Source organism: Cucumis melo, chromosome 8 (assembly GCF_025177605.1).
Source record: "Cucumis melo cultivar AY chromosome 8, USDA_Cmelo_AY_1.0, whole genome shotgun sequence".
NCBI lineage: Eukaryota > Viridiplantae > Streptophyta > Magnoliopsida > Cucurbitales > Cucurbitaceae > Cucumis > Cucumis melo.
The window spans coordinates 6,684,203-6,711,584 of NC_066864.1; the positions used below are offsets into that span (position 1 = coordinate 6,684,203).

Here is a 27,382-nt window from a genome sequence, read left to right on the forward strand (position 1 = left end):
TAATCATTCATATTCATATTTAAATTTTGTTTTAATTTCATTCCCATGTTTTGAAAAAATAAAATTAAAACTAAAAATCATACAAGTTTTGCAATCCTTCTTAGTTTTTGTGTTTCCTAATATCAAAAACAAAAGGCCCAAAACATAATTGCAATTGTGATTATTTTAGTCTTATATTTTTTTAAATAAAAAATTAAAAGTATATTCGACAATTGTTCTTTTCTTTTCTTTTTTTTTTCTTTTCTGCGTGTGTTTAAAAATTCAAAACAAATAAACTTTTTAAATTTTATGATTTCTGAGGGGTCACGTGCATTTGGTATATAAAAACGATTTTCGATTTTTAAATGAAAGCAACGCAAAAATGAAATTAAAACTAAGAAAAGCGGGAATTTGAATTTACTTTATAAAATCAAAGGGCGGTAAAATAACTAATTATTTGGTTTCGGAAAAGGAAATTATATATTGTTGATTATATATATATATATATATATATATATATATATATATATATATATATATATATATATTATAAGCTATATATAAAATGTGATCATTATCGATCAAATCCCAATTCATATTGGTTTTTTCCAATTCTCACTCTTTATTTTGGCAATTCCTCCGATTCCTTTTTCTCAAAATCGATAGGAATGTCTCATCGAGTAAGTAAACCTATTCCAATACCCTTGAATAACGATGTTAACAATGCGATAGATAGTGTGAAGTTTTTTGGAGATGTTGGGAAAACCAATTTACGATTTTTACAATTTATTTTACCTCATTGTACTGTTGACCAATTGCTACACATTGAAAACTGTTCAAAAGGGAGAGATCTCACTCCCATAACCAACAAGTTATGGAAGAATTTTTTACGAAAGAAAGTTTGGTAAAGATGATGTTGATACCGTGGTCAAGATGATGCAAAGTAGGAATATTGAAACATTTAAATGGAAGGATTTATATGTGGCCAAGATGAATGAGTTAGAAAGCAAGGCAAGGAAAATTGAGGAGCAAATAGTACAATCCTATCGAAAGGAAAAAACTCGAAAGCAAAATCGTCAAATAATATTTTGTAACAAGAATCCAAAATGTAATAGAAGAGTTGGATTTGAATCCAATACTAGCGAGAGTGAGATATTAAAGAAAGCAAAGGGGAAACTTCATATGGTTTCTAAGGTTCCCAGTTGGAACAATAAGAAACGCAATTTCGAAAGAGTAGTTGGATCTAAAGACAATATACTAAGAGTAAGATACTAAAGAAGACAAAGAGAGAGACAATTGGGAGTATAGAGATGAAAAATCTCATAGCTTTTCGAAGAGATGAAGTGCAAGAATGGTAGTTTCGTAGTGGTACTTATATATTGGTTTGAAAATAAAGCATCATCCGTGCATTTAGCTTTTGGTTAATTGACTCTACTGTAGTAGTAATATTTCGTAAGTTCATGCAAATGAAATAGAATTATGGAGACTTATATTTTGTTTAAATAAATTGATTCTATGTAATGATGAAGATATGTTTATATGATTTTCAATTTAGGAGAAAACAAACATAAATTTTACACACAAACGAGAAAGAAAATGAATGTTGTGTAAAAGTGAAAGGTACATACATGCACATGACTATTAGTAGTAGCATTAACGTGACATTTGATATAAAAGAAGTTGGAATAATTGCAAATATAACAATTATATTTAAAACAATTAAATATATAACACCATTTTAAAAAAAATTACAAATATAAAAAAATCGGTCAAAATCTATTGATGATAGTAGTCTATCACTAATAGACCATGTAGTAAATATTGATATATTACTAATAAACCATAAGATCTATCAATCATATAAAATCTAAGACTTTACTATATTTAAAAAAATTTAAAAATAGTGTTACATACTTGATAATTATAATTCTCCAAAGAAATTTGCAAATGAGGTCGGACTTGTAACCGGAACAGAAGCCCTTCGCAGAGCGACCACCACGCTCTTTTCATGGCCTTCTCAGATGGGCTTGCTTTTTTATTTTATAAAATTTCTCAACTTTTAAAGATTAATTTTTATAAAATTAATTTACGATCCGCGTAACAAAATTTAAAAGTATACGGTAAAATATTTTCGTAAATTCTAGGACTCGTCGATGATATTGTAGACGATTCGTCACTTTTCTTTGTTCATTCTTATTCATCTTTTATTTCAGATTTATTCAGCTTCTCTTCTAATTTTTTTTTTATTTTCATTCATGTTAATTTTCTTTATTTATTATTTCATCTTCTCTTTATTTCTTTTAGCTCCTGTTTGAGGATATCAAAATTATTAAATATCACTTTGATATGATATAAACGATAACTTACTTAGTCAATATGATTATTTAACATGGTCAACACAATTTGAAATTGTTTTATACAATGTAAATATTTTACCAATTTGTTATATTTTTTTTTAAAAAATCCATTTTTAATTTACAGTAGGTGATTAAAAACTTTTATGGTATATTAGTGCTAGACCGATATTTACAACATTGTCTATCAATGATAAATTTCTATCTTTAATAAACTTTAACAAATTTTGCTATATTTATACCTTATTTAAAAGTGTTTGTCATATGCACCAATATTTTAAATTTAATTGTTATATTTATAGAAAAGTATATAAAAATACTCAAAAGAAATATTTAAGTTGAACCCTATTGATTTAGAGATATATGTTAGTAACAATTTTATTGTTTATTTTGTATGCTTTGTGAATCTTTTACAACATATATAAAAATGTTGATGTTGTGCAAATATCAACGAACATATATACATAGAAAAAGAAGAGTGAACAAACACATTGAGAAGGTAAAATACACTCAACTTAAACATCAAACTGATAAGCACATATACCCGTATATAGAGAGGTTACGATCTATACGTGTATCATTTTGTTGTTTATTTTTGATGTTTTTGTGAATCTGTTGGTAAATAGAAAACCAAGAAATAAACAATAGTCAAATAAACATAAGACCTTACTAGATTAAAATATCACTTATGTTAAATCTTAATTTTATAAATAAATCTTTAACATATCATATTGAATAATATTTATATAAGTTGCAATATTGATTAAATTTGTTTAAATTAATAATTAAATTGTTTTCGTATGAATACTATTAGCAATATTTCTATTCACATTAGACTACATAAACGACATCTTTTTGTATTTTATAAGTTGAAGTCCAGAGATGTTCATTGATCATTAATATTTAAAAGCACCATTGAATCTTATAATTTATAAATACATAGATATCCACGAATATTTTTATCCTTAAATTCACGATTTGGTTGGTAGAAAAATTTTCCTTTTCTCCGCAGAAGTGGACGTGACCAAATGTCAAAATTCGTAAAGAAAAGTTATTTTAAAGTTTAAATGTCAATCTTATTCAAGGAAAAGGAAATAAAATATTGAAATAACGAACTATAGAAATTTCTTAGCTTGTGGGTGTGGTATGAGTATGAACGGACGTGGGCATTCGGCAACCTCTAGATTTCTTGGGGGATTGCAGTCAAAGTAAACGCAGTCAATTTTTATTAATTTTTCTTAATCTAATCAAATGGAATCGATTCGACGACTCCAAACCAACTTCTATTTTAAACTTTTTAATGGGAATAAAAAGTGAATTAGAAAGAAGCATTCACAACAAAACTCCCAGAAAATCAAGCAGAACATGAACAAGGAATTGAATCGAAGAAATGCAAAAGGGTGAAGTGGGTAATATAAACCACGCCGTTGACGACTGTTGAGGCTTAATGATCAGATCTCTTTTGTGTTCTTCCTGCTTTCTGGGGATTTCATTTCCTCTCTTTCTCTTTCACTGCTCGCTTCACACCCAGCTCTGTTCTTCATTGCCCAGGTTCTGATTTTCACATTTCTGTCCCTTCCCCTGAAAATTCAATATAGTTAAGTAATGTTTCTTGGGTTTATCTAGTTTTTGAATCTGGACTTTACTTAATATTTGTTTCTTTATTGTGAACTTGTTAGGGGGTTGATTGGGAATATTAATGCTATTTTGATTTTTTTTTTCTTCTTTTTGTTATGTAGAAGTGGGGTTTTGCTACTTTGATTCTTAATGTGTTGCGTTTATCTTACCTCACTCGAACGATGAAATGGGTTTTTGGCTAATTTTTTTAGTTCAATTTCGCTTTTTCAGCCAAATACAACTTTTGTTTTGTTTGTTTTGGGAATACCCATCCCGGAGTTTTAGTTTTGGATGGAGGTCAGTTAACTTGAGATATGATACTCGACCAGCTTCTGTTTTACACTCTGTTATGAGCTAACAGTATATGAGAATCCGCTGAAGTATTTCCGTAATTGGAGATTTTAGTATGAAACTAATTGGTTCTTGTGTTATTAGGCATTGGGGTCGGAAATTCAGCTTCGTTTTGCAGTAAATCCTTTTCAGTTTCTGCTAATTAGTCAACATTCTTCATGGAGCAAGCCCCAACTGCTAATTATGTTCAACGTGTTGAACTACTTGATGCAAACGAGGACGATCATGGAGGCGTTATTGTGGAATTGGATAAACCTATGAACTCTGAGGTCTTTGTACCTATCCTTAGAGCTTCAATTGCACATTGGAAACAACAGGTGGTCATTCTTATATTGACGAGTTCAATACTGAACCTTTTTTTTTTTTTTTTTGCCTCTTTTGTTTACATCTGAAGGGTCTTGATACATCTGTCATTTCTTTTGGCAATTAAGTCATTCATACTTCTCCTTTTTATATTCATGATGCGCAAACCTTTTGCAGGGAAAGAAAGGCGTTTGGCTTAAACTGCCCATTGAGCTTGCTAATCTTGTTGAAGCTATTGTCAAGGTGATATTCCAATATAGTTTTTTAGATCATTTTAACAGTAGATTTTGGAACTTGTACTTTCCAATGCTGCAAGTAATTGTTTTTATTCTCTATAGTTCTTTGACCGGATATTGTTTTCCGTTTAGGAAGGATTCTGGTATCACCACGCCGAGCCGAAGTATTTGATGCTAGTGTACTGGATACCTGAAGGTGCTCATACTCTTCCTGTAAATGCTACTCATCAAGTTGGCATTGGTGCCTTTGTCTTGAACGAAAACAAAGAGGTACATTTCCATGCCCTTTTTTACTGCAGTGTACCAAGAAAAGAAGCTTAGTTCATGAATATCTCTTTATGTATGCTTCACATAAATAGGTGAGCAGTAATTATGTTTGCAACAAGAAACTAGAATTGAGAAAGAATTTGCAACGACGTTTAAAAGAGATGAAAACTGTGTGTTTTTTAAAGCAAGTATTCATCTATTTCTGCAAGCCTGTAATAGAATTGCTTTTCAAGGTCGAATGAGCTCCTTAATCATTTTTTAAACAAATGGCTTCCACTTCACTAATAATTATGTTGATTTATTTGTCTAATTGCAGGGTAAAGCTGAAACAATCAGGATAAGTAATATACTAGCAATTTGTGGAGGATTTAGGATTAAGGAAATTGAAGAACGTTTTATGAAAAATATAATGATTAGAGTGCATGTAGGTTGAACTTATCTTGTGGTTTAATTATTGACCTTTGTCAATTATTGCTAAAATGAATCTCTCTCTATCTGGCTAACTAAAGATTATTCAATATTTTAGCGAGAGGAAACATAGTCGTTTTACAGGTAGCCAAAGCAGCAAGAAGTATTTTCTATGACAGTTAGTTAATGTGGATATGGCTTATTAATATTGGCTAATATCACTATTCGTCAAATGCTCATGACATGATAGCTTTATGGAATTTAAGTTGTAATTCTTTAAACTGGCCAGTCTTTAACATGTATGACAGGGAGATCAATTTTTCTTATTTAATATTATGCATCATAAATCTGGTGGTACTTGTTTTAAAAAGTAATGTATTAGCTTTTGTTTTCGTCTATTTTTAGCATCTAAAATTTTTGCCTTTTGTTCAAATGCATTATGAAAGCATTTGAACAAACGTTCCTCATCCAAATCTGTGGTGTAATTTGGTGAAAAAGTTTGTTTTAGGTACTCGTGGTTCAGGAAAAGAGTGGAATATTCCGAGGGACTGGTGTATGGAAATTTCCCACAGGAGTTGTTGATGAGGTAAATAGTTTCTGATATAATCTGATTCCATATCTGCATATAAATATATTTAAATTCTTGTAATCACTTCGCTGGATAATATCAAGGGGGAAGATATATGCAAAGCTGCAGTGAGAGAAGTCAAAGAAGAGACTGGTGTAAGTTAATTAAGTTACCTGATTATCTGGTCATCAGTTGTTTATCATGTTCGTTCCAATAAGAAATTATTTTAAAGTTTCCAGATTTATGCTTCTGCAGGTCGACACAGAATTCATTGAAGTTTTAGCATTCAGGTGTGAACTTACACTTAATCAATCATATTTTAAATGGTCCGTAGACTTTGGATGTCATATAAAGCCATAAATTCTTCAACTAACTTCTTAAGATTGCATGTTTAATATCTTCAAAGACAGAAGAGGTTCAATTCTTTTCTTCTTTCTCCTAAAGTTTGTTGCTCTTTTTTATTTTTATATCCCATTCAAATTTTTGCAGACAAACTCACCAAACATTCTTTGGGAAATCAGATTTGTTTTTCATTTGCATGTTGAAACCATTGACCTTTGAAATAAGCAAGCAAGAACTGGAGATAGAGGATGCGCAGGTGCGTCTGGGTTTACTAGGCAATGCCAACAACATAAAAATGAAAAACTTTACATCGACATGTCATGTAACATAAACTTTCAGACCCGTTTGAATGTTTTGAATATTTGTGGTGAAAATGAAATAACCAACTTTCCAGGAGAACTTTGGTTAGTTCAATTGCAATGCTGATTAATTCCATCTGATCCAAAAGACTTCCAATGTAAGACAATAACTGCCAATTTACACTTGTGTAATTGTTGTAACCATTGTCATTGCAGTGGATGAAACTCGAGGACTACACCGCTCAACCGTTGATCCAGAAACACGAAGTATGGAAGTGTATCAACAACATTTTTATCACAAAGATCCAGAAGCAATATTCTGGATTTTTTCCTGTGCTCACTTCCGAAGCGTTTTCAAGTAAAAAAAACCTTTTGTACCTAAACAAAAACGACCTGAACATGCGGTGAGGCCTCGTCATCTGTCCTTAATAGATTCTATTCTTCTTGACCGCTCATCATGTATACATTATTTGCCATGTAGATTGAATCTTGTTTCTTTGCTTCATTTTTTAGACCATTGGACCATACCCTTGCTTCTAATATTTAAAACAGGAAAGTTTTGTGCTCCCCTATGGACTGTTGATGGGAATAAGAGGGCAAAAATTTTGAATCTGATGGTTGTAATGTCTCACCTCCATATGGTTAGAAATAGAATCAGTTTCATTCAACATTCTCCTTCATTCTATTTTGTCCCTCACTTTTTCTACGCGAATTTTAAGTAATTTCAAATAAATTATGGTATCACTTTGAATAGACTAATTTGAAATACCAATTGATTTCACATATTGAATTTCCGTAGAATTTATTATTATAACACTCTATAATTAAGAGGATGTGAGCATGCTCGACGTAAGATTGTACTAAATTTTAAGTTAGATTCTCTTAGGAAAAAAGAAACATTTTTTTTCAAAAGAAAAAAAGTCTCAACCTTTCACATTTAGGTAATTATGCTTAATGAAACATGTAATTGTATTAAAGTTTAAGGTTCGATTTTCTCCGTAGAAAAGAAACATTTTTCTTTTTCATAAAAAGAAAGTCTCAACCTTACATATTTCAAACTATAATAATAATGTAATAGAACTTTGAAGATTCCAAATGGGAAACAGAGGGTAAATTCCCATAAACCAAGAAAAAAGAAAAGGAAGGTAGTATGGTATGGGAGTGAAAAAGAAAAGGCAAAGGGAAAAATAATAAGGTTTTGTATGGAATAGAAACAAAGTTGTCATTTTCACTGCAAAAACAGTTTGGCTCAATTGTGGAAAGATGTGATTTTTATGATGAGTAAAATGAAAGAAAGTAGGAATGAATGAATTATTAGTGTAATGGTAATTGTAGCCCATAAGGAGGTTAGAACGAGGCATCCACGATTGGGGAAAACGAAAAAGAAAGAAAGCATCAAAGAGAAGAAGCTGTAAATTAGCAAAAATAAATGGATGGAAACGATGGGTGTGGATCCGTAGCAGGACTTTGTCAACCATGACGTGACGATGATTCTTGTTATCCTTAAAACCCCATCATCTTTTGGCCACCATTACAACTTCCTAACTCATCGGACTTAAATAACTTTTAATCTTTACCCCTTTCTTCTTCTTCTTCTTCTTCTTCTTCTTCTTCTTCTTCTTCATCACTCTGTTTGCTGTTTCTCTTTATTTGGGTTTTCAATTTTATATCCCCCTTTTGATTTCCTTGCAGGATGAACTATGAAGCTTACACTTATGAGGGTTTCTCTATGATGTGGTCCCTTGTCAATTGATTTTTCTTTTTTGCCGTGGAGAATCGTTTTTTTCCTTTCTTTTTTGCCCCTCACAAAGGATTCCACGAGTTGGGTTTTTTTTTATATATACATTTTTATTTTCTTTCCATCTATTCTTGTTCGTATTAATGGGGAATGTGAACGGGAGAGAAGATGAGGATGGTAACCCATCTGGGGCTGAAGAAGAAGATGAAGAAGTCGGTGGCCGTCGGAGTAGTTTGCCGGATGGATTGGCTGCGCCGCCCGATGCCCATCTTGGCTATCATGCCGGCGATCCACCTGCAGAGTTGATGGGTCATTCTCCTCCTCAGAGCCCTCGTGCTATTCCATCTCCATTGATGTTTACTCCCCAAGTGAGTTAGTTCTCTGAACTTTGCCTTTCGATGAAAATTGATATGGGGTGGGAATGTTTGGTGTTGTATGTAATTGGAAATGCCTTTTGTTTCCTTTTTCGATAAGCGTCTGCTAGGAATCTTGGCCTTTTTGTGTCCTTACTTTACCTGCACAGTATATGTTTGATATAAGTCCAACACGAATAGATGGACGATTTTGGTGAATCTACATGGCTATTCTTGCACTATAATTCTCTGTGTAGATTCGATCGACTGCCTCTATCTCTAGTTTTCCCATTGCAGTATTGTGTTATATAAGCTTTCTGGAATCTTTTTACAGAATGCATCTTCATTTAGGGATCCATTTTACCATGAAGATGGAATTTGTCTACTTGTGCTTGTATGGAAGTGAAAAAAACGCCTGTCGTCCTCTCAACCTTGGATGGAGGAGGTGACTGACTGGGATTAAAAATGATAGAAAATTGTTGGTTATATTATACAAAATAGGATCGAACTTTGTTGTAGGTTTCGATCATACCTCTTTACTTTGAAAAGCTTCGGTTTCGCAGAATTATTTCAAAAAGTACCCTTTGGATAGATTTTTTTCTTTTCTTCTTTTGTTAAAAGGAACGGCATAAATTGACACGCAAACTAATTTTAAAAATTGGAAAGCGTGCATAGCATCATTTACATATCAATTTCAATCATATAGAAGATTAAAGTTGTCATGACCAACCGTTTCAACTCAAAAGATGTTGGCGTGAATGATATTGTGAATGATATTTTGCGTGCATTTCAATTTCACATATCAACTGTGTAGCAAATTTCCATCCAAACATTAGTATAAAACATCCCTAAAGTTTTTTTTTTTTAAGGATTTCAAAGTTCAAATAGTTAAAATGAAAATTTCAAAGTCTAAGGGTATAATTATAACTTACATCTAAGTGTAGGGATATTTTGTATAATTTAACCCAATTTATTTTTCTTTTAACTCAACTAACTTGCCAATTCACCTTGAATGTCTAGAAAGGTTACCCATTTTGGACTCTGGAAAACATTAAGATATGGTGTTGAGCTATAACCACAATGTTCCTCTTTTAGTTTTCATCAAAAGTATTACTGTATGATGTGGTGTAAATTATTCTGTGATCTCAGCTGGTTTTTTTTTTTTTTTTTTTTTTCAGTGTCTGCACATTCCTTCTTTCAAGCCATAATCTCGAGTTCTATCTGTCTTACAGGTACCAGTCATTCCATTGCCAAGACCTGATGAGGTGCATAGCTCAAGCCAATCTTGGATGCATAACAGTTGGTTTGATGAAGTTGGCAGTGACCAAGGAATCCCAACGATGATTACTTGGAGCCATGGAGGCAAGGAAGTAGCTGTTGAGGGATCTTGGGACAACTGGAAAATGAAGTATGTTGCTCTGTTCCCTCAATTCGTAGTTTGTTTCTTACTCGACTGACTGCCATCTGATACTCAATGTCTTCTTCCTGATCAGAATACCCTTGCAGAGATCTGGGAAGGACTTCGCCATTATGAAGGTATTGCCTTCTGGTGTTTACCAGTATAGGTTTATTGCTGATGGACAATGGAGATATGCTCCCGACTTGCCTTGGGCCCAAGATGATGCAGGCAATGCTTACAATATTTTGGACTTGCAGGTAAAGATCTCTTTCTTACCGACCACAGCTTATGAATGGAAGTAGGAAAACCTATTACGATCACTGATTTTACAGTTGGTGCCTAAATGGAATATTTTCAATGAAACTTAGTTTCATGAGATATATCGAAGTTGATCATTTTGATTCTTTTTTTTTTTTTTTTTTTTTTTTTTTTTGCAATTACCGAGTATGGAGCTTTCTGATCTGGAAATCAGGATTGCTAATCAACTCCCTCTCATTTGACTAGATTGGTTATGATGCTATTGTTTTTAAGAAACCAAACTATTTGGTTTCAAAAGAACTCAGCACTTCGTAAATTTGTGATAGGAAAAAAATATATATATATCTAAGCATGTTTTTACATGGATGACATTTTAGTTAAGAAGTTGTATAATCAACTGATGTAAAATTAGATTGCCAAAATTTCGTATTTTTCCATGTCTGCATATACTTTCAGTATTTTTGTTGTGTCAAACCTTCAATTGACGCTTTATCAGACATTTTGATGAAACATTTGATGTCTTTCTAATCTTTGATGTTTTATTCGAATAATCATTTTATCTGATTGTTATGAATTGAGGCATTTGGTTGGCTTTAATTGAAATTAGAATGAGAATTTTGTTAAACCATACACCAAAGTGGATGTATAGAGACCGATCATTCTGGTGCAGTATTTGGAATAAAAAGCTTATAGAAGTTATTTTTGCATTGATGCATTTTTGCAGGACTATGTCCCAGAAGACATCGAAAGCATATCCAGCTTTGAACCTCCTCAGTCCCCAGAGTCAAGTTACAACAGTTTGCAGCTTGTAGCTGATGATTATTCAAAGGAGCCACCATTGGCTCCTCCACACTTGAAAACCACACTGCTTGACATGCCTTGCCCATACAATGAGATTTTACCTCCTTTATCAAGACCTCAACATGTAGTGCTGAATCATCTCTACATGCAGAAGGAAAGGGGTGGCCCTTCTGTGGTCGCACTCGGGACGACTCACCGGTTCCTTACGAAGTATGTAACTGTCGTGCTCTATAAATCCTTGCAGAGATAACGTTAGAATAGGCATCCTGTGTAATGAAATTCAAAATTCAAAGCCATTTTTCCTTACTGTAGCCTCATATGGTGTTGATGCCAATTGCCATTTCATTTTAACACTTCTGAATCAACCAGGAAGTCTGAATGGATCGTTTCAAGATTGTACCTTACATAATGCCAGCTCTTTTTTGATATGACATGCATTCTAACCATTTACCATACTTTTCCCCCTTCAGAGCAGCAGGATGATCTTACTCACTTTTTCATCTTTTTCCTAAGACAGCAATTTATTTCCAAGGTTTAGATATACCTTGAATTATGTAGTTTTTGTTCTTATACTTTAAAACTAAGTGACCATTTTGGTTCTTGTAATTAAAAAGAAATGATTATTTTGGTCCCTTTATTTTTATTCTTGCCATTTAATGTTCAAAGGTTAAAAGGATCCATGTTCGAAGTATAAGATAAGAATCGAAATATTTTGTAAGAACATGGACAAAATGAACCACAGTCCCAGTATTTGATATAGAGATCAAAATAGATAAAAAAGTATCGAGATCAAAATGAATTAAAGGTAACCAAAGAAATTAATGAATCGAGTTTTATCCAGATGTGAATGCTTGTCGAAGTGTTGTTCTAGTAGAGTGAATGAAGCAGAAGAAGTCATTGGAGAGGTTAATATTAACCATTAACCTTGCATGCATTAACACAATTACAAATTATCTCAGAAGATTCAAAACGAAGGCAAATTTGAGCCAAACTACAAAATGGAATTGCAGTCTACATTATTGAACAAGCATTCGGATTCTCATCACTGAAAAGTCTTTCTGGGACATAGGCATACTCAGTGTAATATTTGGTTGATGGCCAATACTCGAGCCTTTTTATATCGAACTTCTTATCATCTTCTTCCTTTTCTTCTTCCTGAGTTTCTTTTTTCTCCTCTGCTTTCTCTTCACCTGCTGGTTTTTCCTCTTCCTTCTTCTCCTCTTCCTTCTTTTCTTCCTCCTTCACTACGATGGAAGCTGGCCTTCTGCTTCTCTTCGATACATGATCGACTAACCTCGCCGGATCCATAACACCTTTTACAATGACCTGATTGTTGGCCAGTTCTGTTTCCACCGACTCTACACCTGCAACCAAACACAAATACAACCTCCATTATTCTTACATGTTCTTCTCACTATCATCGAACATTTCCCTTTCTTTTTTATTTATTAAATGTATAATTCTACCTTTGAACTTCCTTATTCTCTTCCTCAAAACTTGAGCACAAGCCTCACAATGCATCTGAACATTCAGTACCACTGTTACCACTGCTGGAGGTGGAGGAACCTGCAAAAAAAATTTGAACTTTTTATTGAACAATTTTAACCGATATAAACAATTTACAAGATGGGTTAGGATGAGGAACATATTCAAATTAAAGGCTTGTTTGGATTGATTTTCTTAGTAGTTAAAAGAACTTGTTTTAAACTTAAGAAAGTCAATTCAAACAACCTTTTTGTCTTACGTCTTTGTTGTGAACCCCGTTTTAAACGAGTTGGTCCCCGCAAATGGGGTTTTGGCCATAAATTGATGGTAATGTTTGGTATGTAAGTTTGTTTGAAAATAAGTAAAGGGAAGAAACAAAAATGAAAGAAACTTAAGAAGGACCCGTGAGTAGAAGGCAATTAAGGGAAGAGGGTGTGGGGTCAAAACTAAAGGGTTTTGTAAGCCATAAATGAGAGCTACAGCAATATCAAATCCAGCTCTATTCTTGTGTAATGTGCATTTTCTGTTGTGGAACCAAAGAGAAGAGAGACTGAATGAAAACCAGAGTGCGGGCTGAGAGTGAAGTGAGGTGAGGTGAGGTGGGAGTGGGGTCTCCATTTCCAGACCTTTTCTTTTGGTTTTTTTTGTTTTGTTGTTTTCATGTCAGTTTCACCCAACTCCTCCACTGTCTTTCTTTCTCTTCATGTCCTTCTTTGAATTTCTACCTCATTTTCTTATAAAATTCAATCTTGAATTAAATTCTCTGACAACACAACAACAAAAAGACCCAATTATGAAACCCACAGAAGGAAAAAAAGAAAAAAGGTTTGGTGGAATTGGCTTTCAAGACTTATCTTTGCTATAGAAGGAATTTGAATTCAAGATGCTTAAATTGATCAACCTCAAGAAAAAAAGAAAAACCTTATACCCTTAATAAAGTTTTGTTCATTAAAAACATTACAGTATACATAAGAACCCAACTTTCAACCTTAGCCACCCTTTTTGTTCATTTTTTCTCTCTTTTCCTTTTTGAAAGTTTGAAAAAGTGAGTAGTATTTGCATAAATGCATGGATGATATATAGGGTAAAGTGAAAGTTAAAAACTTAAAAAGGGATGTTGCTTGAACAGTTGAATAGTATTTTCCTTTTCCTTTGCATAAAATTGATAACTTTACTTACCTCTTCCTTTTTCTCTTCCTTTGGCTGTTTATCTTCTTCTTTAGGTTGTTCTTCAGGCGGTTTAGGCAACGGTGAAATTAGCTCAACTTTTCTCCCACTTTTCTTCTGTAATCTCTCACAAACTTTTGAAGGGTCAGCTCCTTTCCCTTTCACCACAACCTTCCCTGCTCTGCTATCAGTAGTCACATTCTCCACTCCTTTAAACAACATTAAGAGGGAAAAAATTAATTAAAGAACTCTTAAAAACTCAAAGTCAATAACGTTTTTCAAAACGGTGTAAAACTGTCAGACCTTGAAAGCCTTTCAAGGCTCGGGCGACTTTTCTGGCACAAGCTTCACAATGCATATCAACTTTGAGAACAATATCTTGGGGTGGTTCTTCTTCATTTTTCTTATTGTCTTGTTTCTTTTGTTCATCTTCTGTCGTTGTTGTTGGTGGTGGTGGTGTTACTGCTGATTCAGTTGGTTCCTTTTTCTCCTGTTGTTTGGTGTCTTCCTTCTTTTGATCTTCACCATCGTCATTTTTCTTGATTTCCTGAAAAAGGTATCCAAAAAACAAGAAATTTTTTAGAATGTTTGAGTGGAAAAGGAAGTGGGGAAGTGTGAAATTAAGAAGTGAATATATTAATGAGGAGAATTAGAGTAAAGGAAAAATAAAAAAAGGGAGAATTTTGCTTACTTCACCCATGGATGAGTGTTCTGAGAGAAAGACTAATGGGTTTTGAAGTGGCAATTTGAAGCAATGTGGCTTTGTTGGGCTTTCAACACAACTTTCTTTTCTTTTTTTTTTTCCTTGTCTGTTTGGGGTATGGTTTTGTTTGAATTTTTTGGTGTGTGAGAGTGTGTGGATTTATTTATGGGTGTGGGAGAAGAAGAGAAGAGAAGAGAAGAGAAGGGGTTTTTGAAAGGTGAGTGATGTGGAGGAATTTAATGCAGCCTACCCATATGTTCCTTTGTACCTCACTCAACTTTACTATTTTGCCCTTCACTTTCTTCCTAATTATATCCAAACTTTCTTTTTCTTTTATGGGTTAAAAGTCACTTTTGATTCCTGATCTTTCGTACAAGTAACAATGTTATGTATAATCATTCACTACTTACGCTTTGGTCTTTAACAATTTCCTTCTCCTATTCTTTAGGATTTATTACAACTTAATTCTAACAATCTATTCTTATAATATACATACAGATTTGATCAAATAATTTTATTAATTTGCACTTGGCAAGAAATTCCTTTCAATCTTAAAATGTAAAAAAAATCATTTCTTGACGTGGATATTTCGGTTGTCATTCATAAAAAATTATAATTATATATACATAGAAAAAAAAATTATAATCAAACTTGAGCTTAGTTCAACCGTAATTGATATGAAAATTCAATCCCAACTTTTTGATGGTTGTAATAGAAAAAAAATTATAAAAGAATTATATGTCGAGTAATATGAATTAATTTTTTTTACAACTCTAAATTAATTCTTTTAGGACTAAAATTGGTCCATTAAAACTACATATTTAGAACAATTTAATGGGTTGAACAAGATGTGAGTATTGTCATGTCCTTGAAAGATTATAAACTATGTGTTCATTTTGCCACCTTTAGTTGTTATGTCCTTTTAAAGATTTATTTGTTTGTTTGTCTGTCTGTCTCTTTGGTATTATTTTGCAAAAAGAAAAGAAATGGTAATTTTTGTGGCTTTCTCAGCAGCTTATTTTGGGTAAAGTTTTATCTTTTAATATCTTTTTCAGTTGCTTTGGTGTTTAATGCTTATGCTTATTTATTATTAGATTTAAATGTGTTTGGCTGGTTGGATTTGTAGTCAGATTTTGGGAATTTGTTAGGTTTATATACTTTTTGTTGTTTTTGGAGAAAATAATATTTTTCTTTTTGTTATAAAATAAAATACTATTTTCATAAATCAAAATTATTGAAATTCAATGGTAATATTATATTATTATAATTTATAAATGTTGTGCTAATAAAGACAATTTTTAAAGAAAAAAATGAATAGCTGAACACTAGTCGAGATATAGAATAAAGTTTTAAGATTTGTTCAAGTTTTGGTGATTAAAGTTGATCATTTAAAGAGCAATTGAAAAAAGGTTGAATTGATTTATAATTGAATAAAAAAAAGTGTAACAAACTTAGTGAAATAATAACAATGCGTTAATAAATTCTTATTATTATTTTTTTGAGAGTCTATTATTATTATTATTATTATTATTATTATTATTTATTTTGGCGTAAATGAACTTTTAGGAATTAATTTATATTAAATTTCATTTTAGTTATAGGAGTTTGATTAAGTTTTATCCCTGCGTTAATTTAATAATTACATTTTATCTAAAAAAATGTGAACATATTTCAAATATTTATGGAGGATGAGACTCTAAAAAACATTAAACTAACAACAAACACTATTAAAAAAAACTTTATTGAAAGAAAAAACATCATTTTTTAATATAGCAAAATCAATCAACATATTTATAAAATGAAACAAAATTTTAGATCATATCAAATATAGAAGTTGATAAACTTTTTTAATTTACTATGTTTTTTCATTTTTAGTTTTTTAAATATAACTAAGTATTTACAAAATAGAACAAAATCGAAGAAAAAAAATGCATTTTTATCGGTGACGGTAGAATAACTTTGGTTATATTTTATAATATTCTAGTTTTTTTTTCTATTTAAAAAACAACCTTTTTTTATTCTCTTCTTAATTATATATATATATATGTTTTTAGTTTCTCAAGAAAAAGGAGGAAAAAAAAAAAAAGAAGATAAAACCATTTCTCCTTTCAACTTTACAACCCATTCATTTTTCTCTTTTTGTGTTGGGGATCATTTTCTTCCTTTTTTTTTTTTTTTTTATGGTTCAATAATTTGTTTAGTGGATGAATTTCATTTTCATGATGTGCTTATTTTTGTTTTCAAGTGTGTGTCTACAAATTGGAGAGATAAATTCCCCCTTTCTAACATAAATATAATCCTCCATCAAAATTACTCTTTTTTTCATTACGATTTTTTATGCAATTTTGTTTATTAATATCTATCATAGATAAAATTTAAAAATTGACTATATTTTGAATCGTTTGGTCGTTTAAAACAATTCTTTTAACGAAAAGCAAAAGAAAAAAAGAAAAAAGGAAAAAGAGAAGTGAAAAGTTGAAAAAGTATAAAGTAAAATTGAGGTAGGGTTGGTAGATGGGAAGATTAAATTGCATAATGATAAGAAATGAAATGGAACCCACCACAGGAACATATTAAGATTCCAAGGCCCAAGCCAAGCCAAGCCAAGCCATGCCAAAGCCACTGCATATACTTTACTTTTTTCCATTTGGGTCGGCCCGCCTCCAACCCATTCAACCGGGCCTTCGGTACTTCTGTGGGTCCCTCTTACACACTCATCTCCACGTGTCTTCCTCAACTTTTTCCCTTCCCCTTCCCCTTCCAATCATTTTTCTTTCCTTTCATTTTTCTCTCTTTTACCCTTCTCTTCTCTTCTCTTCTCTTCTCTTACAAACAAACAAACAAACAAACCTACCTGAGGGCAGTTTCCACATCTAACCCTTCCCAACTCTTCTTCTTTAATAATATCTTTCCCCATTTTGTAAAAGGATCACAAATGTTTCAAATATAAATTCTTCAATAAAGTTGATTTAATACCAAAATAAAAGTTTAGAATAATATTTAGTGATTAAAATGAAATCTACCAAATTAATATATATATTGCGACTAAACCAGTAGAAAACTATTATAAATAATAAACTATTATAAATATAGTAAAATTTTAAATTATATAAATACTTAGTGAAAAAAGGTATATTATTAATAAAATATGATATTTTATAAATGTTTTGGTTTTTTTTAATATTTAAAAATGACTTGAGGAGTATTTACGCAATTTGATTTTTAATCATTACTAATGGTACACATTGGCGATGATTTGTCGGTAAATTTCGTAAATTTATTTTAGGTTAATTTTTATAAATACAGCAAACTGATAAAATATCTATGTACATGTAATAAAATCAAAAAGTCCATGAAACGGTTATTTAAATATTCCAGGCTTGTTTTTCTTTTCATTTATATTTTTTCTTCTTTTGCGATTTTTTTCATCGTCTTTCTTTTCTTCTTTTGTCATTTTTTTAATATATTTTTTTTGAAATAATGATTTTTTTTTCAATCAATCATAAATCTTATAAATTTTCTATTGTTTTTTTTCAAAGTGTTATTTGATTCAAGATCCTGTATCTAATATAAAAATCTTGAAAGAATAAATTGTTGGAGTTCAAAACACACGATCCCAAATCTAAAACAAAGAATTTTGAAAAAAAAAATTGTTTAATCGTAGTCAAATTTAAACGATCATGTACCACAAATATTAAAGAAAAAAAATTGTTTTCAAATCTAAACGATTTTGGTAGTCAAATGTAAAAAAAAATGTTTAAGAAAAATAGTTTAGATTTTGCAATTGTGGTTCAAGATCGTGTACAAATATATTAGATGCAATTAATCGAATGTTGACCGGATTTTTTTTTGTATTTTCCATTGTGGGTCGTTGTCATAAATATTTTGGTCCTTTGTTATATATATTTTTTTAAAAAAAAATCCCTTTATTTTAATACTACACTTATTATTTCTAAAAACCCTAGAAATGTGTTGGATACATTTGATTTAAAAGTTTATGTATTTGAGAGTAAAGTGTGGGGTAAAGAGGGAGTGATAAAAAGATAAAAGAGAAAAAAGGGATATGGAGATGGAAGTGGGAAAGGGGAAGGGGAGGGGGGGGGGGGGGGGGGGGGGGGGGGGAATGAAATGGCAGCCTTTTTCTTTTTCTCAAGCAACAGTGTAGGAAAGTCCCATACACCAAAGACATCGTATATTCCAAAATTCCCATCTACACACACACACACGCACACGCACGCACAAACACCTCAACACCCAACACTCTTATTTCGTCCTTTTCTCTGCCCTTTCTTTCAATCCACTCTTCTCATATCTACAATCCCTCCACACACTCTCCCAATTCCATTTCTATTTTAACATAAACATAAAAACATTACAATTTCATCAAATTTTGTCCACAATTCCCCCTTTTTATTGATTTCCAAATATCTTAAATTTTAGTAATTTTGTTATGTTTGCATTAATTGTTGTTTTCTTTTCTCTCCATTTAATGACCTGTCCTTCTCATCATCCACATTTAAAATAAAATCTTGCATCCATTTCTTATCTGAAAATTTGAACTATATACCAAATAGTACCATATACTTTGCTTTTATGAGATATAGACATACAATAAGACGATGATATTTACCTTATATATTGGAGAATATATCATAACTTTATAAAATATAAATATGAAATGTAACACTAATATATATTACTTATGAAATTTAATAATAATAATTGATTTCGTGCCTTCCCCGGTACTGTAGTGTAGAATAAACGAAAGTTAATTATGGCATTAAACTGTGGAGTAATTATAATTTAGAAACATAAATGATAGTAATTTGTGTTTAATATATGTAACACATTGACATTTGGCAACCACATAGGGTGTGTGTGTGTAACTGATGACAAAGCCTTCAACGTGAGAAAGCCCAATTTTCCAGCCCGAATTTCAGCTGCCCGCTGCCCACCACAGCCCAACATTTTTCCAACTCTCCTTTTTTAATTAAAATATCAAAAATTTATTCAAAACAAAATAATAAAACGGTACCTATGTTTCATTTCAAGACACGTTACCTATAGACTATAGTAGGGTAGAGATGTGTGATATGATGGATCATTGAAGTAAAAATATAACATAAAAAAGAAGAAGAAGAAGAAGAAGAAGAAGAAGAAGAAGAAGAAGGGTTAAAATAGTACTTTTTCCAACTTTACAAAATGATTTCTTGAGAAACGGTTAAAATAATTAAATAGAATATGATTGACGTATTTAGATTGTTTGTATTTTGATTAAATTAAAAAAAAAAAAATTTAGGAAGGTGGTATGGAATATTTGATAACTTCATATTGACGTTTGTGCCTCCGCAAAAATACAAGAGAGACAGTTCTTAGTAGTCGTCATAGAACGTCACAATTTAATATGATTTTTATTTTATTTTATTTCCTTAATCTAACTTTCCCACTGCCATTATAAGTTTATATTGGGGTTTTGGACTTATATTGGTTTGGTGTAACTTTAATTAAATCAAAGATTAATTATGATTCAAAATAAAATGGTAACTTAGCTAATAAAATAAGAGAGACGTGTTTATTGAGCTAATTAAACCTAATTAGTATCGCATATCAAAAGTATTTATGATGAGTTGTTATACTAAAACTAAGTCCAAACAAATCATAATAATAGTGTTACTTTAGAAAAAACATTAATTTTTTTTTTTTTTATATATATAAAAGCTATTTCTATTTTCAAAAATTGAAAAGAAAATGAAGCAATATAATTTTATAAAATGTAGAAATAATGGCATGAATTTTAAGCAAAATTGGGGTATTAGATATAATAAAATATTAAATGAGTTAGAAATGAACGTTTAATGACGGGTAAGGAGGCGTGGAAATGGTTGGGCCCATAGACAAAGAAAACAAGTTGTGTTGGGTTAAGGGTCTTTGCCTTTTCGAAGGTTCGAGAATTGACCACCCGAGCCGCCGGTCGCGACCCGGCAGTCGGCATCGTCTTATTTTTTTTACGCACATGGTTCCGTGTCGGTGGCGCTGATTTTTTATTTTTCCGTATATCATTTTCTTCTTCTTTATAAATAACAAATTTGTAAATAACTTTTAAATTGGGTTTCTTTAAAAAATATAACAGAGTGCATAATATTTACAGAACATTGTCAGGTGATTAATCGGTACCCACACGTAATGTTGTTTAGATTTGATTGTTTAAATTTTGGGATCAATTTAGTAACGGATATAAACTATTTTTATATATTTAAATTTGACTATCCAAATCTAAGATTATTTTTAAATTATTTATTATATGGTTAGATTATTTAAAATTGAATATCTAAATTTATACAATTTTAATTTTTTTTAGATTTGATTGTTTAGCCAAATCTAAATGTTTTTTTTTTTTTTAAATTATTAAGTACAATTTAAAAGTTAAATCTAAACTATTTTAGAGTGTGTTCACACGAGATTTTCAGGAGAAATTTAATTCGTGGAATCGAACTTTGTATTGATTTATGTATTGCGGATACAATCTCTAATATTTACTCCTTTGATTCTTTCTCTCGGATACAAAAAGTAAAATTTAAAACTTCGTGGTCTTCGATCTTCAAGAAGTTGTAACTACAAGTCAGTTCGAGCTTCAATCTTCTGGAATTCAAGGAAAGTTTGATCTTCCAAGTCTTCGATCTTTCAGAAGGTTGATTTTGAGGTTGATGATAACTTGCACGTCTTGAGAGTCTTCAGAAGTTTTTGTCTTCAATTCTTCAGAGCTTCGATTCTTCTCTTCCATCCAAGGTCCTCCCAAGATGAATGAGAAGGTCTCTATTTATAGAGAATCTCGATGGGCTTTAGGTGGGCTTGGGCCCATTTGCTTGTTGGGCGGGCTTAGGCCTGGGCCCATCTGCTTGTTGGGTTTGGGCTTGGACCCATCTGCTTGTTGGGCTTGAGCTTGGACCTGTTTTCTTGACAGGCTTAGGCTCGGACCCATTTGCTCGATCGGTTTGGGCTTGGATCCATTTGCTTGGTGGGCTCGAACTCGACCCACTTATTTGCGCAAGCTCGGGTCCATTATTTCTTTGGCCCAATTTTTTTTAAGGCCTTGAACTAGGTTGAGTATGAGAAAACTTGACTACCTAAATCCAATCAAATTATAATTATCTCAATTTTGCTGTGATGACGTGGCGTGATTTAATTGGTCAAAATTTCCTGTTCAACAAATGCCCCCTTTTCGAGATTTGTACACGTGTATGGGTGGATGAATCTCGAAAATGATAAGCTGAAACAAAAAATACAAGTGATCTTGTTCTTGACTTTTGCTCCAGTTAATATGTCGAATTAATCAAACTATGCGTTTGGACATAAGTTTGATTAAAAATGAAGTTTTGATACAGCCCAATATCAAATTTGTAGTGAATTTTGATTTTAATTCACAATTTATTTATTTATTTTGGAATATAGCCAAAACTTGAATGAAATTGAACTTTTTCTTTTTTACCAATGAATTTAATGGAAGAATTGAGACTTAACATTTATAAAATTGGAATATTGCCAATTCATCAAAATATGAATTTAAGTCAAAGTTTTTTTTTTTTTTTTTTTTTTTTGCATATTCTCTTAATTTGAATTTTTAGCGAATTGGGATAAAATTTGGAAAGTTTGCCATTTTTTTTTTTTACTTCATTTCAAATCCATTTATGATTTGGGATAAAATTTAAACATTTTTTTTTAATAGATGAGAAAAGAAAATCGGGGGATTTTTTTTCTCCAAGATTTGAGGTTTTTTTTTTTAAGGTTTAATTATGAAGAGGATATGGGAGGGATAAGACTTGAAATTTTTTTAATGCTTTTAAAAAATACAGAATGTCATTTGTTTTTCTTAATTAATCTTTAAAAAAAACAATAGAGGTTTTTTTTTTTTTTTTTTTTTTTTTTTTTTTATTTAATAAAGGAAAAGAATAGAGGAGGTTAGGAATTCTCTCCTATAATCTCACCTAATCTAACTATTTGTTAAGAAGATTTTTATTTAGTTTGTTGAGAAAAGATTTGATTTGCTACCTTCCATCCTTTATAAATAGGGAAGAAGCTTGCAAACAAAATTCACACCAATTCATCTTCTCTAACTTTTTTTCATTGCATATGTGTTTGATCATCCAATTCTTTTTCTTTATTTGGGAGAGAAAAAAAAATCCGATGTGCTTCTTTTTTTTTTCATGATTTGGAAGAAGAGGTGATAGATGAAAAAAAAACAGATTTTTTTTTTCATTCAATTGGTAAGGAAGAGCACAGATGAAGAAGAAAAAGGAGACAGAGAAGAGAGAAAAAACCCCCCCTTTTTTTTTTTTAATTTTGGAGAGATTTCTTTTCTTTTCCTTTTCTTTTTTTTTTTTTCTTTTCTTATTTCTTTTTTTTTCTTCTATTTCTTTTCTTTTCTTTTCTATATATATATATATATATATATTTTTTTTTTCTTTTTCTTTTTCATTTTTTGTTTTTTTTTCTTACTTCTTTTTTTGTTTCAATTACTTTTTCCCCTCATTTTTTTTCACGTTTTCATCTTTTTTTTTTCAATATACATATATGTTTTTTTTTTTTTTTTACATTTTTACTCCTTTTAGTTTAGTTTAGTTTTTCTTTGTTTACTTTTATTTCATTTTCATTTTTTTTCTTCCTGTCCTTTCTTTTTTTAACTTTTTTTTTGTTTTTTTTTTTTTTTTAGAAAAAGTTTTCTTTTCTCTTTTTTTTTTTTTAAATCGTTTTGTTCTAACATTTTTTTTTCAAGTTTTTTTTTTAGTTCCTTTCTTTTTACAACTTTTTTTTTTCCTTTCTTGTTTTTTTTTTTCTTTTTTTTTATGCGGCAGATGTAGTTCTTTTTTTTTTTTTTTTTTTCTTTTTTTCTTTTTTTATCGTTTTCCTTTTCTTTTATTACCGTTTATCTTTTTCCATTTTTCTTTCCTTTTTTTTTTTGTTATCTTTTTCTTGTTCTTTTTTTTTTCCAATTTTGTCAATTTTTTTTCTTTTTTTATTATCTTTTTCTTTCTTTCTTTTTTTTTTTCTACAATTTTGTTAAAAAGAAAATTCAACCATTTTGTCCCCATTTTTCCAAACTTTTTCTTTTGCAATTTTTTTTTTACCCCAATGTTTTTTAACAATTTTTTTTTTACTTACTTACCCTTCTTTTTCATAGGAGTGAAGCTAAACCTTTTTTTTTTCCACAAATTCTTTTTCCATACGAGTGAAGTGTGTAGATGATGCGCTTGAACAAATTTGAGGATCCGCATGGAGACGACGACGATTGTTCTATCGACTACACCGCATGGAGACGACGACGATTGTTCTATCGACTACACCGCATGGAGACGACGACGATTGTTCTATCGACTACACCGCATGGAGACGACGACGATTGTTCTATCGACTTCACCGCATGGAGACGACGACGATTGTTCTATCGACTTCACCGCATGGAGACGACGACGATTGTTCTATCGACTACACCGCATGGAGACGACGACGATTGTTCTATCGACTACACTGCATGGAGACGACGATGATTGTTCTATAGACGATGATGATTTATCGAGTGTGCCGCATTGAAGATGGAGTTGATGATGATTTCGCTGCGCTGCCTTGAAGATGAAGATGATGATGGTTTCGCTGCACTGCTTTGAAGATGAAGATGATGATGAAGATCCTCTCGGCAACATATGTGAGATGAAGATGATGATGAAGATCCTCTCGGCTACAACATATGTGAGATGAAGATGATGATGAAGATCCTCTCGGCTGCAACATTTGTGAGATGAAGATGATGATGAAGATCCTCTCGGCTGCAACATATGTGAGATGAAGATGATGATGAAGATCCTCTCGGCTGCAACATATGTGAGATGAAGATGATGATGAAGATCCTCTCGGCTGCAACATTTGTGAGATGAAGATGATGATGAAGATCCTCTCGGCTGCAACATATGTGAGATGAAGATGATGATGAAGATCCTCTCGGCTGCAACATATGTGAGATGAAGATGATGATGAAGATCCTCTCGGCTGCAACATATGTGAGATGAAGATGATGATGAAGATCCTCTCGGCTGCAACATTTGTGAGATGAAGATGATGATGAAGATCCTCTCGGCTGCAACATTTGTGAGATGAAGATGATGATGAAGATCCTCTCGGCTGCAACATTTGTGAGATGAAGATGATGATGAAGATCCTCTCGGCTGCAACATATGTGAGATGAAGATGATGATGAAGATCCTCTCGGCTGCAACATATGTGAGATGAAGATGATGATGAAGATCCTCTCGGCTGCAACATATGTGAGATGAAGATGATGATGAAGATCCTCTCGACTGCAACATATGTGAGATGAAGATGATGATGAAGATCCTCTCCGCTGCAACATATGTGAGAAGATGAAGATGATGATGAAGATCCTCTCGGCTGCAACATATGTGAGATGAAGATGATGATGAAGATCCTCTCGGCTGCAACATATGTGAGAAGATGAAGATGATGATGAAGATCCTCTCGGCTGCAACATATGTGAGAAGATGAAGATGATGATGAAGATCCTCTCGGCTGCAACATATGTGAGAAGATGAAGATGATGATGAAGATCCTCTCGGCTGCAACATATGTGAGATGAAGATGATGATGAAGATCCTCTCGGCTGCAACATATGTGAGATGAAGATGATGATGAAGATCCTCTCGGCTGCAACATATGTGAGATGAAGATGATGATGAAGATCCTCTCGGCTGCAACATATGTGAGATGAAGATGATGATGAAGATCCTCTCGGCTGCAACATTTGTGAGATGAAGATGATGATGAAGATCCTCTCGGCTGCAACATATGTGAGATGAAGATGATGATGAAGATCCTCTCGGCTGCAACATATGTGAGATGAAGATGATGATGAAGATCCTCTCGGCTGCAACATATGTGAGATGAAGATGATGATGAAGATCCTCTCGGCTGCAACATTTGTGAGATGAAGATGATGATGAAGATCCTCTCAGCTGCAACATATGTGAGAAGATGAACATGCTGATGAAGATCCTCTCGGCTGCAACATATGTGAGAAGATGAAAATGATGGTGAAGATCCTCTCGGCTACAACATATGTGAGAAGATGAAAATGAGATGATGATCCTCTCGACTGCAACATATGTGAGAAGATGAAAATGATGATGATGATCCTCTCGGCTGCAACATATATGAGAAGATGAAGATGATGATCCTCTCGGCTGCAACATATGTGAGAAGATGAAGATGATGATCCTCTCGGCTGCAACATATGTGAGAAGATGAAGATGATGATTTTCTCGGCTGCAACATTTGTGAGAAGATGAAGTTGATGATTTCCTCCGCTACAACACATTGAAGATGAAGATGATGATCCTCTCTGTTGCAACACATTGAAGATGATGATGATGGTGAAGATCCTCCCAGCTGCAACATATTTGAAGGGACGACCTTCTCGACAACAACATATTTGAGACGACGACATCCTCGGCTGCAATATATATGAGACGACGACTTTCTCGCCTACAATATACTTGAGACAAAAATCTTTTTGGCTGCAACATATTTGAGACGACGATCTTCTCGGTTGTAACATATTTGAGACGATGATCTTCTCTGCTTCAACATATTTAAGAACGGCAATCTTCTGAGCTGCAACATATTTTAGGGGACGACCTTCTCGACGATAATATATTTGAGACGACGACATCCTCGGCTGCAACATATATGAGACGACGACCTTTTTGGCTGCAACGTATTTGAGACGACGATCTTCTCGGTTGTAACATATTTGAGACGATGATCTTCTCTGCTTCAACATATTTAAGAACGGCAATCTTCTGAGCTGCAACATATTTTAGGGGACGACCTTCTCGACGATAATATATTTGAGACGACGACATCCTCGGCTGCAACATATATGAGACGACGACCTTTTTGGCTGCAACATATTTGAGACGACGATCTTCTCGGTTGTAATATATTTGAGAAGATGATCTTCTCTGCTACAACATATTTAAGAACGATAATCTTCTCAGCTGCAACATATTTGAGACGATGATCTTCTTGGTTGTAACATATTTGAGACGACGATCTTCTCAGCTGCAACATATTTAAGAACGACAATCTTCTTAGCTGCAACATATTTGAGGGGACAACCTCCTCGGCGACAACATATTTGAGACAACGACATCCTCGGCTGCAATATATATGAGATGACGACTTTCTGGGTTGCACGAGACAACGAAATTCTCAGCTACAATATACTTGAGATAAAAATCTTTTTGGCTGCAACATATTTGAGATGATGAAGATGAAGATCCTCTCGGCTGCAACACATGGGAGAAGATGAAGATGAAGATCCTCTTGGGCACAACACATGGAAAGATCCTTGTCTGCAACATATCAAAGAGGAGTAGAGTTCGCTGGTCAACATTTTGGAGAAGAGGCGAAACCGCACCTTACGAAGGTAAACAATTAAACATCTCTGTTGTCACAAAAGAGGCCACAGAGGCGCTAGCTACGGTTCAAAAGAGCCTGAACGCTACACGCGAAGAATTTAAGAACTTCAAGTGGAGGCTTTAACTTTGCCCCCTTTGCCCCCATTCTTTTTTTTTTTCTTTAGTTGTATTCTTGTAAATACAAGAATTTGTTGAATGGTGATGAGAATGTTCTTATTCTGGTGTGACTGCTCCTAAATTTCATTTTATACTGTTTACGCATCATTTAC

The 27,382-nt window shown here is 32.4% G+C and overlaps 3 protein-coding genes across 3 annotated transcripts; 2 read left to right on the plus strand and 1 right to left on the minus strand.

Moving 5' to 3' along the window:
- The first annotated feature begins 3,583 nt into the window (after positions 1 to 3,583).
- Positions 3,584 to 7,392, plus strand: LOC103485229 (nudix hydrolase 2-like). The gene is made up of 9 exons (XM_008442758.3): positions 3,584 to 3,884; positions 4,386 to 4,618; positions 4,782 to 4,847; positions 4,973 to 5,110; positions 6,024 to 6,101; positions 6,188 to 6,238; positions 6,339 to 6,373; positions 6,573 to 6,681; positions 6,941 to 7,392. The coding sequence occupies exons 2-9, from the start codon at positions 4,460 to 4,462 to the stop codon at positions 7,130 to 7,132; spliced, it is 828 nt and encodes a 275-aa protein (XP_008440980.2). The 5' UTR covers positions 3,584 to 3,884; positions 4,386 to 4,459; the 3' UTR covers positions 7,133 to 7,392.
- A 306-nt stretch (positions 7,393 to 7,698) lies between these two features.
- On the plus strand, positions 7,699 to 11,728 carry LOC103485228 (SNF1-related protein kinase regulatory subunit beta-2). Its single transcript, XM_008442757.3, has 4 exons — positions 7,699 to 8,830; positions 10,048 to 10,223; positions 10,309 to 10,471; positions 11,197 to 11,728. The coding sequence occupies exons 1-4, from the start codon at positions 8,606 to 8,608 to the stop codon at positions 11,521 to 11,523; spliced, it is 891 nt and encodes a 296-aa protein (XP_008440979.2). The 5' UTR covers positions 7,699 to 8,605; the 3' UTR covers positions 11,524 to 11,728.
- Positions 11,729 to 12,167: 439 nt separating this feature from the next.
- On the minus strand, positions 12,168 to 14,851 carry LOC103485230 (heavy metal-associated isoprenylated plant protein 7-like). The gene is made up of 5 exons (XM_008442759.3): positions 14,617 to 14,851; positions 14,229 to 14,472; positions 13,938 to 14,134; positions 12,740 to 12,839; positions 12,168 to 12,637 (listed from the first exon to the last, which is right to left on the minus strand). Exons 1-5 carry the CDS (start codon positions 14,623 to 14,625, stop codon positions 12,285 to 12,287), a joined length of 903 nt encoding a protein of 300 aa, XP_008440981.1. The 5' UTR covers positions 14,626 to 14,851; the 3' UTR covers positions 12,168 to 12,284.
- Positions 14,852 to 27,382: the final 12,531 nt, after the last annotated feature.

Bases quoted from the DNA above. Each gene is read 5' to 3' on its own strand.
- LOC103485229 (XM_008442758.3), top strand. From the start codon at position 4,460: ATGGAGCAAGCCCCAACTGCTAATTATGTTCAACGTGTTGAACTACTT. The intron at 4,619-4,781 runs GTGGTCATTCTT...AACCTTTTGCAG, and splicing joins TTGCACATTGGAAACAACAG to GGAAAGAAAGGCGTTTGGCT. The intron at 4,848-4,972 runs GTGATATTCCAA...TTTTCCGTTTAG, and splicing joins TTGTTGAAGCTATTGTCAAG to GAAGGATTCTGGTATCACCA.
- LOC103485228 (XM_008442757.3), top strand. From the start codon at position 8,606: ATGGGGAATGTGAACGGGAGAGAAGATGAGGATGGTAACCCATCTGGG. The intron at 10,224-10,308 runs GTATGTTGCTCT...CTTCCTGATCAG, and splicing joins TGGGACAACTGGAAAATGAA to AATACCCTTGCAGAGATCTG. The intron at 10,472-11,196 runs GTAAAGATCTCT...GCATTTTTGCAG, and splicing joins ACAATATTTTGGACTTGCAG to GACTATGTCCCAGAAGACAT.
- LOC103485230 (XM_008442759.3), bottom strand. The intron at 14,135-14,228 runs GTCTGACAGTTT...TGTTGTTTAAAG, and splicing joins AGCCTTGAAAGGCTTTCAAG to GAGTGGAGAATGTGACTACT. The intron at 12,840-13,937 runs GTAAGTAAAGTT...TTTTTTTTGCAG, and splicing joins AGGAAGAGAAAAAGGAAGAG to GTTCCTCCACCTCCAGCAGT.